General features: G+C 44.1%; 1 protein-coding gene across 4 annotated transcripts in view; it reads left to right on the top strand.

The window, feature by feature from the left end:
* Positions 1–16,294, top strand: part of MYRFL (myelin regulatory factor like) — a 129,160-nt gene that overhangs the window by 65,977 nt on the left and 46,889 nt on the right. For all 4 annotated transcript variants that reach the window (XM_087868926.1, XM_087868927.1, XM_087868928.1 and 1 more), the window contains 4 exons: positions 718–794; positions 2,700–2,810; positions 4,292–4,382; positions 13,533–13,733. In XM_087868926.1, the coding sequence (XP_087725052.1) occupies positions 718–794; positions 2,700–2,810; positions 4,292–4,382; positions 13,533–13,733 (480 nt within the window). The remainder of the gene's footprint in view (positions 1–717; positions 795–2,699; positions 2,811–4,291; positions 4,383–13,532; positions 13,734–16,294) is intronic.

Genomic DNA, 16,294 nt, shown 5'->3' with positions numbered 1-16,294 from the left:
ATACATTCCAGAAGAATTTATATATAAAGGCATGAACGTTATTAAAACTCTTGATGTATGTTGCCCGGCTGCTTTTCAGAAAAATTGTCCTTATGCTAATACCCACAGGCCATATATGACAGGACAGATCTCACCACACCCTTGCCACAATTCGTTCAGAGCAAGAAGAGTTTTGTAGCAAGTACTGAAAAAAATGCCATTCTCTGTATTTAATTTATTTTCATTGTTTATTGTTATTCTTATTGGAATGTTAACTCTGTAAGGGCTGGGGTTTCTGTTAATTTTGTCCACGGCTCATCTCGAATGCCTTGAGCAGTGCCTGGTGCATAGCAGGTGCTCAGCAAGTGTCTATGGAATGAATGAGTAAATGAGTGGATGGAGGCTTGTACCCTTTGAGCTGCCTTGCTCCTGTTTTGCTCCTGTTGTTTTAATCATCTACGAGCTCACACCATCTTCACTGCTCACCTGAAGTTTTCTGTTGTCTTGTGTTTTTGTTGTTTAGTTTTACACGTATTCATTTCTTTTCTCACCAATAGCATACTCCTTAAGGTTGAGGCCATTGTCTTATACATCTTTTCGGTGACTTGTTCCTTCTACCCAGTGCCTATCATGATGGCTTGGAAAACTTTTGAAGGACTTGCTTTACTAATGGACATTTTTATTATTAAATGAATGTATGGATTTGGTAACTAATTTACTTTTTCTTGTTCCACACAGGTAGAAGCCACCAATCAAATAATTGCTATTGAGCAATCCCAAGCAGATAGAAGCAAAAAGATTTTCAATCCTGTTAAGTAAGAATTTCTTGTCTGAATTCCTTTGTGAATGTATTGGGAGAAAGACCTGTTGCCTAATTTATATTATTAAAAATGAATCCCACTGACATGTGATTTCACTTATATGTGGAATCTAAAAAACAAAACAAATGAACAAATAAAAGCAGAAACAGACCTATTAATATGGAGAACAAACTGATGGTTGGCAGAGAGGAGGGGTTGAGGCAGGAGTAAAATGGGTGCAGGGGAGTGGGAGGCAGAGGCTTCCAGTTATAGAATGAGTAAGTCACGGGGATGAAAGGTACAGCAGAGGGAATAGAGTCAATGGTATTGTAGTGATGCCGTGCAGTGACAGATGGGAGCTGCGCTTTTGGTGAGCATAGCTTAAGTTGTTGAATCATCATGTTGTACACCTGAAACTACTGTAACATTGTATGTCGACTATGCTTCAATTAAAAAATGTAAATAAAAAATAAAAGGAATCCCATTGTAAAAACTACATCAGTAATATGTTAATATTGTGAATACATGCTTAGCAACAAAAACAAAGTAAGTAAAATGCATTGAATAATTTCAAACAAATTCTTGTAAAAAGTTCCATTTGTAAGTCATCATCATTATTATTATTTTTTAAAGATTTTATTTATTTATTCGACAGAGATAGAGACAGCCAGCGGGAGAGGGACACAAGCAGGGGGAGTAGGAGAGGAAGAAGCAGGCTCCTAGTGGAGGAGCCTGATGTGGGGCTCGATCCCATAATGCCGGGATCACGCCCTGAGCCGAAGGCAGATGCTTAACTGCTGTGCCACCCAGGCGCCCCATCATTATTTTTTTTTTTTTTAAGATTTATTTATTCATGAGAGAGAGAGAGAGAAAGTGAGTGCAGGGGGGAGGAGCAGAGGGAAAGAGAATCCCAAGCAGATGCTGCGCTGGACTCAGAGCCTGATGTGGGGGCTCAATCCCAGGACCCTGAACCGAAACCAAGAGTCAGACGCTTCACTGACTGTGCCACACAGGGGCCCCAAGTCATCATTATTTTTACAACCGTTTATAACACCCTTGCTAACTACCTGGATTCCTTGACATAGATTATGGTTAGACCTTTCTTTTAATTTCATGCTGTGCTTAGAACTCATTTCTTCTTATTTTTTAAAGCTATGTTGATGGACTGCCCGGTGGGTTCCAAAATAGCAGGCAGGACTGGCATTATCCAAAGCAATATGGCAGTCCAAAGGGAGCATTCACCCTGTGGAAGGACTCAGAGTGGGATTTGCTTTTGGACTGTTTGGCTGGGATGTAGTTGAGACATCTCAGTGTTTTGACCCTGAGTCAATCCCATCTGGGCTGGAAAGAAGATCCTACTGCCTGGAGAGACCAAGCAGGAGCGCAGGCTGACGCTCAGGCAGGAGCCACATGTATGAGCAGTACTGAACTTGCCTGGTGCCTCTGGTTCTCCCTTGCCGGGGCGGGCTGGGCGTGGTCTTCCGTGGGAGCCAGGCCAGGAGAAGGCAAAGACAGAAGGCGAGGCAAAGGAATTCATGAGGAACGTAGAGACAGTGCTTGTCAGGAGGCAAGTGCCCTAGCAACAGTGGCAGAGGCACAGATGAAAAGTCCTTTCTCTCCGTGGTGGAGTTAAAGGAACCCATACGTGGTGTGGGGAGCACACCGCCCTGATGAGTCAGAAACGCTGGGCTCGAGCTTCTGCTAAATGAGCATGTCTCACCTTCCGAGAGTTAATTCCCTGGCAGCCATTCCTGCCCGTGTTGTGGAGAGTTTATTAAAAATCAGTGCCTGGAGTAAACTGTCCTCCGCACTGTGATGGGGACGGGGGACCGAACATACCTGGGAATCTCAGAACGAGTTAGAGGTGATCAGAGTCCACATTCTCTCACAGTGTCTTGGTATTTCTGCTGTCTGTTTTAGAATCGACCTGCTGGCTGACCAGGTCACCAAAGTTACATTGGGCCGGTTACACTTCAGTGAGACTACAGCGAATAACATGAGGAAGAAGGGCAAACCAAATCCTGACCAAAGGTACTAGCATCTGCGTGCACACCCATCGTGGCCAGCCGGTGCCCTCCGGAGGCCCCTCGGTCCTCTCGGTCCTACCAGCCTGTAAACCAGGCCGCCCATGGCCCCTTTCCCCCTTCTTGGACTCTTGCCATTTATTAACACATCTCATTTTCCCTTAGGCGTCTTTCCTTGTCCATCCTCACCCCCACAGTGCCTGCTCCCCTGTCCAGCTCCAAATCTGCTTGCCTTGATTCCCTCCCTAATTCTCTGGAGTGACCACACGTTTATGCCTCACTGTTGTCCAAAGGCTGAGGACCGTCAGACCGCCCTGCTTGAACCTGTGTGCTCGTCACCAGTATAAAGCCCTGAGTCCTGGAGCTCTGCTGTCGCCTTTTCTGGTTAAAAAAGGAAAATGAACTAATGATTTAAACCTGTGGTTCTCACAGTGTGGCCCCAGACTCTCAGAGACCATGTTACCTGCACGCTTGTTAGAGGTGCAATTTCTCAGGCCTCACCAAAGACCTGCTGAATCGAAAACTCTGGGGTGGGGCCCAGTAATGTGTATTTTAACAAATCCTCCAGGTGACTTGGATGCACCCTCAAATCTGGGAACACTGGTTTTAGAACGTAAGTGTTGGAGTTGGAAAGACTTGAATTTGAAATTTGATCCTGCCGTATACGCTGGGTGACCTCGAGCATGTAACTTAACCCATGCTGTAAAATGGGAACAACGACTATATCCTTCTCGATTCTAAGTGAGATACTGTAGATGAACGGCTTAGCCCAGCGTATGACACATTTTGAGGACTCAGATGACGGCTAATGTTTGTAATGAAAAGAACAATTATTACTATAACTATTTTACTTTCGATACGGGGGACAACTCTTATTCTCTAAGGATTAGAGACTCTGTGGAGTTACAGAGGAAGGTTTTCACATGCCGTTCTTAAAGCCAAAGCTGCTCTCATAGGGATAGTTTTATTTTGACTTTCAAGAAATGATCTGATCTTAAAAATGCCTCATCAGTGTTACATAGGAAGAAGTAATTGAAGTAACGTTGATGAAAATTGCACTGGGAGTAATTGGAGGGAGGGTCGAGGTCTTTGACTAAAGTCATGAGTGGAGGGTGTACAGGGGAAGAGCAGACGGGGTGGGAGGGATCCAGTGCGGCTGGGCAGGCCCTGCTGGGATAGGGTGCGTGACCTGCATGGCTCTGGGCAAAGGGACCTCTTGGGTGGCCACCTGCTGTGCATCTGTTTGTGAGCAGTGATGTGAGGAACAGCTCACGAATACCTCAGACCCGGCCGAGGGTGGACCCAGAAAAATATTGAGTGAATCGACTGTTCTTTCATTTCACAGGAAGGGCAACTTAGAGGAGACTAGAAAAATCTTTAAATATGCAAACCTATCTAGGTAAATTCACCGTGAAGTGTTGGGTGGTATTTGCTGGCACAAATCGTGTCTCTGTTTCCTGATGTGTTGATCTGCTGTTTCTGAGTTAGGTACTTCATGTTGGTGGTTGGACTGTATGCTGCTCACCAGGACCAGTGCTATCTATTGTCTGCCCACATCTCTGAACGGATCATTGTAAGGGTAAGCTTCAGTTCTTTGACGTTTCTGGATCCCACCTGCTTTTCTCCTCTGAAGGAGAATTTGTATTTTCTTTTCTTTTTTTTTTTTTTCAATTAAAAAAATTTTTTTTCATTTGCATTTTCAGTGGCATGCTGGAAGTCTGCTGTTTCTCAAAGGATGATGATGATAATGGCAGATATTATTATTTTCATTTTCACATAATGGTTCTCAACCAGGAGAACTTATGTCCCTCAAAGGTCATTTGGCAATGTCTGCAGACATTTTTTGGTTGTCACAGTTGGGGGTGCTACCAGCCTCTAGTGGGTCCAGGCCAGGGGTGCTGCTCAGTACCTTCAATGAACGAGATACCCCTGCAGCCAGGATCCCCTTCCAAAATGCCAGTAGTGCTGTAGTTGAGAAACTCTGGTCCAGGCACTGGGCTGACTAATTTCAGCATGACGTCATTTTACACTGTGTCACACTTCCGTTACCTTCCTCACATGCAGAGGAGGTAGGCTCAGGAGGGCAAGAAACTCAATTCGTCCTGATCGCGGTTTGTGACTGATGGGGCTTGGGCTGCAACCTAGTTTTCTCTGATCCTGAAGCCCACAGGGTGGGGAAAGTAATAAGAAGGCATGCCCTACCCCAAATGTTGGTGACCCAGGGAACATCTGGTCCCCTGCCTACCGCATGGTAACGGTTCGGCACGTTTTGCTGAATGAATGATTGGTCACGGCTGTGGACGGGAATCTTGGCAGCCACAGACACAGAAAACTGCTGGCAGCCGGAGCTGCAGCTGTGTGAGGCCAGGCTGGCCACCGCTGAGAATACCAGCGGCCTAAGGTAACAGGTCACTGCAGGCCTGGCAGCTGGGGAGGGGCTGTGTTGTGCCACAGGGAGGACATGTAAAGTCCAACAGGAAAAATCATTCAGTACAGCAACTTCTGTGGCTGTTACTCTTGGGCCTGGGGACCAGATGTACCTCTTTGGGGAGATGAGTCTTTCCTTTCTTGCATTGGGCTATTCGGAAACAAAGGGCCCTCTGTATAGTTCTTTAAATCAATTAAAAATCATAGGCTACGTGTAAGTGGAAATCCTTAAACTGCATCTCCAAGCTTCAATGGAGGTGAAGGGATGATGGAAATGAGGTAAAACCCCTATGTCCAGATGTCCCAGGTAAAGGCCAGGCTCTGTCCCTGCCGGTTTTTGTGGGACCTGATCTAATCTGTGGCAAGCAAGGCTCCCCTGCAGTGAAGGCTGGTGGGGCCCTCTTCCTTGGTCATGGGCTGAGGGCAGTGGTTCTCCATCCCCCAGCAGGGTTCAGGGCGGTCTTCGACCCCTGGCCTGATGTCATCTGGGATTGCTGTGCCGCACTAACAAATGCGATTTAAAAGTCAAGTCTGGAAGCCTGGGAGGAGTAAAGACAGACGACGCCATTCTTTTCAGAGTTAGCATAGGTTAGATGTTATGGAAGTACTGCTTTGAGCTGGGAAACTCATGCCTGAGTCAGGCAGCCTGCGAGTCACCTGCGTACCTTGAATAATTTACCTGGTGTCTGGTTTCTCCACTTCCTGCTGGAAGCTCTGTCCTCTGGCTGCGGTCAAGTCCACACAGCAACAATACGAGAGAGTGCTACTGTCTAATATTCTATTACCGGGACTCTGTTAATTGGCGCCTCCTTATATCCAGACGCAGTGGTGATTTAATTCATGATCACTTTGAAAGGTTGAGTGTTCCTGCAATTCATATTCGCTATGAATACTAAAAAACATTAGATTACACTTAGTATAGTTTGGATGTCACGTTATTCACTAAATTTTTATTTTAAAAAAAGTGATTATATTCCAGATTTCATTGTTTTCTTCTAGCCATAAATTTTGGTTAAAGAGGATGCCCTATTCTAGAAGTGCTCTGGGTAATACAGGGGTTACTCTAGCAACAATGAGAAGAAGGAGAATGGTAAACAGTGCAAACCATTCTCCTCCCCCAAACTAGAAATATCTTATTGATATTATTTCATTCTTACCCCAAATGCAGAAGTGAAAATGAATGCAGTTTTTGAATCTATTTAACTGTTTAACATTTAAACCAACCAAGAGAAAAAAAACTGAGCTTCAGAAATGGTGATATTGTTCGAATGAGTGAGTTTTTGAAATGTTCACAGAGCACATTTCCTGCGCCTAGGATTCTATGCCTTGGACATATACCTATGGTTGGACAGAGGGCAGACCAGCCCACATTCTCCAAAACAGCCAGATGTGCTCTCTTAGGCCATAACCTGGGTCTGTTAGTTTTAGCTCGGGAATGAAGGAAGAAAAATTTGACCACTGAACATGTTATAAGAGCAGACTACGTTATATGGAGAACTGCCAGTTACACTAAGCAAATTCAGATTCATGTTGAGGCCTGAGAATCATTCTTCCCAAGAACGGAGATTAACGTGAGGGCAAATGTATGAGGCTTAGACTAGATGCGTTTCCGGCCTCCAGGAAGACTTCAGGAGACCTAGCTTGTCAGAATTCTCCTTGGAGAGAGGATGATGGGCAAGACCCAGGAATTGTTCATCTGGGTTGTCAATCAGAACAGCTTTAGAAATATATTATGGTCCTGTCGTGTAAATTGACCAATTTCATGGAAATTAAGGTTTACTCCAAAGACAGATTTATTTCCCAGGTCTTTTGTTTTTGGGAGCATTCTGCCACGGAGTTCCTTCAGATTCTCCTTGTTAATGACTAGGTTTTCATTCAGCTCCACTTTCCTTCTAAAACACATAATTAAACCTGGTTTGGAGTGCTGTGTTGTAAGCAGGAGGGATGATTACTTTTGTCTGCCTTTTCAAAGATGCACGGGGTTTCCTAGTTTGAAAATGAATACATTATTCCAGTTTCTTTTCCAGAAGAATAAAAACACGCACGTCCCCAAGAAATGCCCCCTACTGCCCCGCAAACTGCACAGTCCTAAGATGAGAAACCTACAAACAGGGGCAGGGAAAGCAAAAGAAATAATGGGGCTGCAAGGGATGGTGAGGCATGGGTATAGAGCCGAGCCATCCCAGGGCCCAGCTCCATTTTTACCAGCTCTCGCCCTTTTCTACAAAACTCCCTTCCTTCCCCTCATACACAACAACACACACACACACACACACACACCAATCTTCTGGAGTTCAGATGAATTTTTTTTCTTTTAAAGATTTTATTTATGTGACAGAGAGACAGCCAGCGAGAGAGGGAGCACAGCAGGGGGAGTGGGAGAGGAAGAAGCAGGCTCCCAGCAGAGGAGCCCAATGTGGGACTCAATCCCGGAATGCCGAGATCACGCCCTGAGCCGAAGGCAGACACTTAACGACTGCACTACCCAGGCGCCCCTGGATGAATTTTTATTTACCCAAAGGAATCAGTATGTGGGGCAATGTCCATTTCACCCCGTGGTTGGGATTCAACTTTTGTTAACTCTGGAGGGGGTAACTCGACCAGGAGTGTATGGGACAGAGAATCCCCCAGAAAGTAAAACAAAGATACCTGGATCCTCCCTCCACAGTTTATTTAATAGGTTGAATATACATTTCTAACAAGTTTCCAGGAGAGGCTGCTGACCTTCAGACCACACTTTGAGCTGCACTGATAGGGAGCATTTCTAGTCCCATTTTCCACGAGCCCTCTCAAAAGGAACAAAAATTTGTTATGAACTGTCTTCCTCAACTCAAGCTTTCCTAATATGCTCTTTGGCTGCTGCTTTTCGAAGCTCAAACAATGGTAAAACAAAGAATTTCCAGCTTTCCATTCCAAACTTAGAATGATCTCAAGTTACTATTAACTGCTGTTTCCTGTTCCAAGCACCTGCAGAGGGCGCCATTTATATTTTACTCAGCGAGTGGAGCTTCCTCGCAGAATTGTGCCACTCTGCAGGTCTGTCGCTGAGGAGAGCAGATTAAGTGATTACAGGCCCCTTTTGGAGACATTGCAGGTTTGGTTCCAGACCACCGCAATAAAGCGAGTCAAATGAAGTTTTTGGTTTCCCAGTGCACGTGAAAGTGATGTTTACACTATACTATGGTCTAGTAAGTAACAGCATTATGTCTTAAAAAACAATGTACATACCTTAATCAAAACATATTTTATTGCTAAAAAATGCTAACTATAATCTGAACGTTCAGAGAGTAATGCAATGGTTTAGAGATGGTGGAGGGTTCTGCCTCAATGCTGGCAGGATCGAGGGGGTGGCTGCTGAAGGTTTGGGGTGGCCCCTGCAATTTCTTAAAATAAGACAACAGTGAAGTTTGCCGCATCATTGACGAAGTCTTCTTTTTATGAATGGTTTCTTTATAGCATGAGATGCTGTTTGATAGCATTTTACCCGCAGTAGAACTTCTTGCATAATTGGAGTTAATCCTCTGAAACCCTGATAGTGTTTCATAGACTAAGTTTATGTAATATTCTACGTCCTTGGATGTCACTGCAACAGTCTCCACAGTATCTTTAACAGGAGTGGATTTCATCTCTGGAAACACTTTCTTTGCTCACCCATGAGAGGCAACTCCTCATCCATGAAAGTTAGGTTATGAGATTGCCGCGAGTCAGTCCCATCTTCAGGCTCCACTTCTGATTCTAGTTCTCTTCCTATTTCCACCACATCTGCAGTTTCTTCCCTCTGCTAAAGGCTTGAACCCCTCAAAGTCCTCCATGAGGGCTAGAATCAACTTCTTCCAAATTCCTGCTAATGTGGATATTTCCACCTTTTCCTATGAATCAGGAATGTTCTTAATGACATCTAGAATGGTGAATCCTTTACAGGTTTTCAACTTTCTCCGCCCAGATGCATCAGAGAAATCACTATCTATGGTAGCTATAGCCTTATGAAATATATTTCTTAAATAATAAGCCCTGAAAGTCAAAATGTCTCCTTGATCCATGGGCTGTAGAAGAGATGTTGTGAGCAGGCATGAAAACAACACTAACCTCGTTGTACGTCTCCGTCAGAGCTCTTGGGTGACCAGGTGCATTGTCAATGAGCAGTCATATGTTTTTTGTTTTTTCTTAAGGTGTAGGATACTTTTTTATTTTAAAGATTTATTTAAGAGAGAGAGAGAGCAGGGGGAGGAGGAGCAGAGGGAAAGGGACAGAGAGAATGTCAAGCAGACTCCCTGCTGAGCACAATCTCACGACCCTGAGATCATGACTTGAGACAGAATCAAGAGTCAGAGGCTTAACGGACTGAGCCACCCAGGTGCTCCGAGCAGTCATATTTTGAAAGAAATCTTTTCGGAGTGGTAAGTCTCAAAAGTGGGCTTAAAATATTGAGTAAACCATGTTGTAAACAGATGTGCTGTCGTCTAGGTTTTGTTCCATTTATAAAGCACAGGCAGAATAGATTTAGCATAAATTCCTAAGACCCTGAAGCTTTTCAGAATGGTCCATGTACACTGGCTTCAATGTGGAATCAGCCTGTCCTTTGGAGCTTTGAAGCCAGGCATTGACTTCTCTCTAGGTGTGATCTAGATGGCCTCTTCTTCCCATAGGAGGCTGTTTCATCTATGTTAAAAATCTGTCCTTTAGGGGTACCTGGGTGGCTCAGTCGGGTAAGCATCCGACTCTTGATTTTTGGCTCAGGTCATGATCTCTCTCTAATAAATAAATACATAAAATCTTTTAAAAATCTGTTGTTTGAACGATCTGGAGCTTTCGGATAACTTGCTGCACCTTCGACATCAGCCCTTGCTGCCTCACCTTGCACCTTTGTGTTATACATATGGCTTCTTTCCTTAAACCTCAGGAACCACCTCTGCTAGCTTCAGATTTCTCTTCTGCAGCTCCCTCACCTGCATGGAAATGAAGAGAGTTAGGGCCTTGCTCTGGATAAGGCTCTGGCTTAAGGAAATGTGGTTGGTTTGATCGTCTATCCAGACCACTCAAACTTTCTCCACAACAGCAATAAGGCTGGGTCACTTTCCTATCACTTGTGTGTTCACTGGAGCAGCACTTTTAATGTCCTTTGCGTTCACAGCCTGGCTATCTGGCACAAGAGGCCCAGCTTTCAGCCTGTCTCAGCTTTCAACATACCTTCCTCCGTAAGCTGAATCATTTCTAGCCTTTGATTTAAAGTGAGAAACATGCGTCTCTTCCTTTCACTTCAATACTTAGATGCCTTTGCAAGGTTGTTAATTGGCTTAATTTTAATATTGTTGGTTTCGAGGAATAGTGAGGCCCGAGGAGAGGAAGAGAGGTGGGGAAATGGCTCGTTGGTGGAACCGTGAGAATAACCCACAGAACACATATTGATGAAGTTTTGCCGTCTTCTATGGGCATGGCTTGTGGCTCTGCAAATCACGATAGTAACATCAGAGAGCACTGATCACAGATTACCATAACAAATGTAATACTGAAAAAGTTTGAAATATTTCAAGAATTACCAAATCTGTGGCAGAGACATGAAATGAACAGATGCTGTGGCATTAGTCGTGAATGGTGCAGACAGACTTCCTAGATATAGACTTGCTACAAACCTGTAATTTAGAAAAAAAAATGCACTATCTGTGAAGTGCAGTGGAGCAGAGCTCAATAAACAGAGGCATGCCTGTGTAGGTTGGACAGTAGTTGTTATGCACAGCAGTGTGTGAAGGATAATTTGAGACCATTCATCCTCATTTTTGCAAAGTATTCATTTATACGTGATTTCAATAAATTCCCACAACACTGTGAGATAGGTAAAGAAGTCATTTTATCTTTATTCTTCAAAGAAAAAAAGCTGGTACAGAAAGGTTAAGTGACTGCCCCAAGACCACAGAGCCAGTTTGTGTCATAACACAGATTAAACCGTTCAGGTCTTCCCTAAATATATGGGGCTGTGGGATAAGTAAGAAAAGTATTTTAGAGACTTTAATTCATTTTGGGGTTTGATATCAATGAACCACCCTTGAACGACATGGGAACACAGCTTCATAATTTCAGAAAGAGGTAGTATGTGACGGTTTGCTTTGACCCATTAAGATTGTGGGTTCCAGAGAAGGGAAAAAAGTTTACAGACTTTATAACATTTCCCATTACTGATGAGGAGGACCCCTCCATAGGTCTATATATTTAGAAAATTGCAGATCTGTGGCCCTTTCCAAAATGACTTGGACGTATTTTAGGGATCCGATTTTTCATCTGATGAAAGCTAAGTGAGATTGTTAGAATTGTTCCAAAAAATTAAGTCTACTTATATCTGCTGTTCCAACATGATATCAGGCTTATGATAATAATTATCCCAAAGCTCATTAAGGAAAAAATCCATCACTGTCTATTTTGCTTCCTTGAAGTGGCTCGTTATGTTCAGAATAGAACAAAATGCGTCAACCTTTATACGGTATACCTTTGGACTGAGTTGATCGCTCGCAGTAAAGGGATTTGAGTCAAAGCCAATTTTCCATTCACGACCAAGGGTGCTCTAGGGACCTTGTAGCAAAGTACTTTGTTTAAGTGAAGTCACACAAAATAATGTCCAAAGTTACTACTTTCTATTCGTTTACTGCTTTAATCTATCAAATGTCAATGGTTGAGTCGTGCAGCTCAAATTTCAAACAGGCAACAACAAAAAAGTTGAAGACACCTAAAAGTTCTTTCACTGAACCCAAGCTAAGAACTAAACTTTGTGGTGTTTTTTAAAAATTATTATTTTAAAATGGGTAGCGCATGCTTATGGTAAAGAAAAATCCAAACGATACCAAGAGTGTGTATGTTGAGCAGTGAATCTCCTTCCCAGCCCATTTTCTACATCTCCCAGTTCCTGTCCTTGAAGAAACCGTTGTTATTGGTGTCTTGAGTATTCTCCAGAGATGATCCATGCATATCCAGGCCCTGAGTTTGCAGTCTCCTGCATTGCCCAGAAAGGCAGAGAGTGAAGACGTTGCATTAAGGTTGACTTTTTAGATAATCAGGGTCTATACTGTTGGTCTGAATTTGTGACAACTTGCCTCAAACACACAAAAATCGGATTTAGAACAATAGGCCATAATTTTAAAAACAAATTAATTTTGTTGTGAGGATTTGGAGGGATTCAGAGATCCTTACTTAAAGATATTTGGAAATATATTCAGAATCCATAGGAGGTGGGGTGGAGGGAAGGCAGGAGAGTGAAAAATTCTTCAGCAAAGAATTTTATTTAAGAGTAAAATCTCCAGAACTTTGGTCTCATCGTTTCACTTGGATTCTCTTTGAAGACTGCATTTGGCCAGGGTTACTTTTTTAAAAATATAATTTAATTTTTTTTTTGAGAGGGAGAACACGAGCAGGAGGAGGGGCAGAGGGAGAAGGAGAGAGAGAGAGAAGCAGACTCCCCGCTGAGCAGGGAACCTGATGTGGGGCTCTATCCCAGGACCCTGGGATCATGACCTAAGCCGAAGGTAGTCGCTTAACCGACTGAGCCACCAGGTGCCCCCAGCCAGGGTTACTTCTAATAGGAAAAGTTAGGATCATTATTTAATCATTAAGGGAAGTGTAAGTCCAGCTCCAGAATTTACTAGCTTTGTGGCCTTGGGCAATTTGTTTATCCTTTCCAAGGCTTCTGGATATCTATAAAATGAGGCTAATAGTACACATCTCATAGAATGGGGGAGTGGACTAGCTCACAACAAATGTAGATGTTGTTATTCTTTCTTCAGTGTCATCTGTGTTTAGGGAATAGTTGAAGTGTATTAAATATATTTGTGCTGTCATTTGCTTGTCAATTGCATATGAAATCATAAATATTAAAGTGTTTTAATACTATAAAAGAGCTAGCTAAATACAAAGTATTTTTATGTCTCTGGGCTTTCATAAGCTTAGAATATCTTCTGATGTAAGGTTCTGGTTTTAAATTCTTATCCCTGAAAAGAAGGTCATTTTGAGTTTCCTTCTTCCTGATATCCACCCAGTGTAACTGACACATTCTGATTTCCAGATAGTTGCAATAGAGCCTGGACGTCCCAAACCGTGACATACTAAGCTCCTGCTTGTGGGGAGCAGAGCAGTTAGGGGAGTCTCCTGGCTCAGTGTGGGGCCACAGTTATTTGGATATGTCAGAATGTCCCGTCGAACATATGATTCTCAGGTGAAAGGCTTAGATAACATTCTGTCTTCCTTTGCTCTGAGGAATAAAGCAATCATCTCTTCCTGCTACTGTAACTTTAATTGTAACATATTTATGTATTTTTTCCAGGCCTCTAACCCTGGGCAGTTTGAAAATGACAGTGATGCATTATGGCAGCGAGGACAAGTTCCAGAATCTATTGTTTGTCATAGTCGAGTGGGAATAAACACAGATGCCCCGGATGAAGCCCTGGTCGTCTGTGGCAACATGAAAGTGATGGGGACGATTATGCATCCCTCTGACAGCCGGGCTAAGCAGAACATCCAGGAGGTGAGCACAGGGCAGGCCTTGGGCACCTGCTCTGACACCCGAGTCAGGTGTGCTGGGCATTCCTGGACGCTGACATGCCTAGCAAAGGGCATCTCTACACGTCTCCTGTTGGTGTGAGACGAACACAGTGCTTAACAATTGTGAGTGTGGGAGCCGAAAGGCATCTCTGCTGAGACTGTAACGTGCTTCCTACTCAGGAGAGTGGACTTACCTGACAGGAGCGGTGGGCAATGACAGCACGGCGCTGGCTTCACAAGCAGGAAGTCTCCAAGTTACTGGCCACGGGCCACCGCCCTTCCTTCCACGCACTGTCAGCTGCTGGAGCTTACCTTTTCCTTTGCCATCTCCAGATGTCCATCTCCCTGCTCATCTTCCAGGCACTGTCTCAGTCCAGTTCCTGCCTGTATTTCTCCTGAGCCTCCCAGCCTCTTCCTCCCAGAGACCCTGCCAGCCATTGTCTTCCTCACTCATCGTCTTTCTCTGAGGAGCACTTCGTGGAGCTTCTCCTCCCCCTCTTCCCTCCAATGAGGTTTATCCCATCACCTAAGGCTCCGGGCCAAGACCTTCTCCTATCTGTGGAGAGATAGTCACCTGGTGGAAACCAGAAATCAGGCCTGGAAATCAGGATGTGTTTCTCCACTTTGGGCTCATCCCAGCAACGTGGCCCTAGATAAGACAACTCCGCCCAAACCCACTGCCTTCATCTGGAAGGTGGAAACGGTGCCTCTCTGCTCAATCCTACCAAGTCTTGTATAGTTTTTAACCCATTGAGATAAGAATCGTCTTGGAAAGTCACAACTGCCATGAAGGCCTAAGAGATTAGGATTAAGATGCTTATCCCTTAGCCAGACCACACTCAGTTCTAGCTCGTCCACCATTTAATTCTCTTTCTCAGTCATTGTTTCTACCATTTCCCCATCTTCTCACTCACACTGCTTCTCCTGTTAGCATGTTTGAGGCTGTGGCAGAATTGTGTTTGAACCTCCTTTCCTCAGTCTTTTTTAGTTAATAGGAGGCATAATCTGTAAATCATTGGCCATTCTTCCAGACTGCATTCCTTTCCCAGTGCAAATGTGCACTGGTTTTTCTGAACCAGCCAAGGAATGTCCTCCTTTGCTGAGTGGATTCCAAAGAATGGTTGTAATTGTAGACTTTTATACTGATTGCAAAGCTGTGGTTCATGTTAGAAGAGCTGTGACCTACTGCCGGATGGGAACTCTTAGGGCTAGAAAGTTCTCACATACATTTCCAGATCCCAGTCCTAGATATTGTGCTTTTGACTTTTAGAGAGAGATAAACTGTCTGCATTTCAGATCACACCAACTCACTCACTCCTTTGCAATTGGCTATACAATTCCTTACCAGATCTTATCTAAATGCAAACGGAAAATGACAAGCTGGGGAGTCCTCTACAGCCCCTCCTGCTACCACCAAGCTACCACCCGGAATTCACTTACCCAAAGTCTCGGGTTGAAGAAAACACACTGTCTTAAAATAACAAGCTTCCCTAGAACTTCTCAAACCTCTTCTAGGCAGCCTTCTCGGATAAATCAAATATTACCCCAATCCGGGCTCTAAATGTGGAATTCCTGTATCTCCTTCCTGCTTGTGGAAACATAAAGGCCAGAGCTTCATGATTCTGGAAACCACTGGCCCAGGAACCTTGGCACAGACATGTTCTATGTCTCTGCTTATTCTTCTGTGAACCAGGAAAGCTCATATTCAACTCACTTGTGTTTGGCGCGTCTTCTCAGCTCACATACATGAAGCATTCTTTAGCTGTACAAATACATACTATCATTATTCACTTGTATAAGATTATATGTAATTCATTTATTAAATTATTTCATATTAATACATTTGTTCTTAATAGGGTTATCCACATTTATGAAATGTAGGTATCTAGAAATCTTATCCTAGAGGCCACTTTTAGGCACACAGTCTTGAGCAATGAAATGCACAGGGGTCCAGGAGGGCCCCCCTGGCTGAATACAGACAGGTCTATCACGTGACCCTCCTTAAAATACCCATAAGCCCTCACTGAACAATGGGCTACTTGCAACCAGGCACAGTCACCAGGAAAGGGAAGATTCCATACGTTCCCATACCTCTTCCCCTTCCCCCTTCAAATACGGCCCCCACCCACTGCCTTGGCGCAGACAGCCTCTCCCTCCCTGTGCTGCCCACAGCTCCCTTGTGCTGTATTCAGTAAACGTCTGCCTCCTTTGTTCTGCTTTGGATACATCCTTTCACTGTCCATGCTGCTAGCTTCCACTCAGGTGGGTCGCCTCACATTTGGGGGCCCCCATCTGATCGGGAGAGACACCACACTTATCAGTCCTATTCACCATTATGGACAAGAGAGGTGATGGCAATGATGACGGGGCTGACAGATGTGTGAGCTTCATCTTCACCTCCCCCTGACTCAGTTTTTCCAACCTTTAAAAATAGCCGTTCCATTCTGAGAAGTGGACCTCTGGTTGATACAAGCCCAGGACTGGAGGCACTTTCTCATTCTTTAAGGATGCATGGGAACCAGGGTGGCTTCTGGATAGCTGTTG

This window comes from Ursus americanus, chromosome 17 (genome assembly GCF_024610735.1).
Source record: "Ursus americanus isolate L20-20 chromosome 17, mUrsAme1.1.p, whole genome shotgun sequence".
Lineage (NCBI taxonomy): Eukaryota > Metazoa > Chordata > Mammalia > Carnivora > Ursidae > Ursus > Ursus americanus.
The sequence above is the reverse complement of the archived record's forward strand: the minus strand, read 5'-3'. Positions and strand labels throughout refer to the sequence as shown.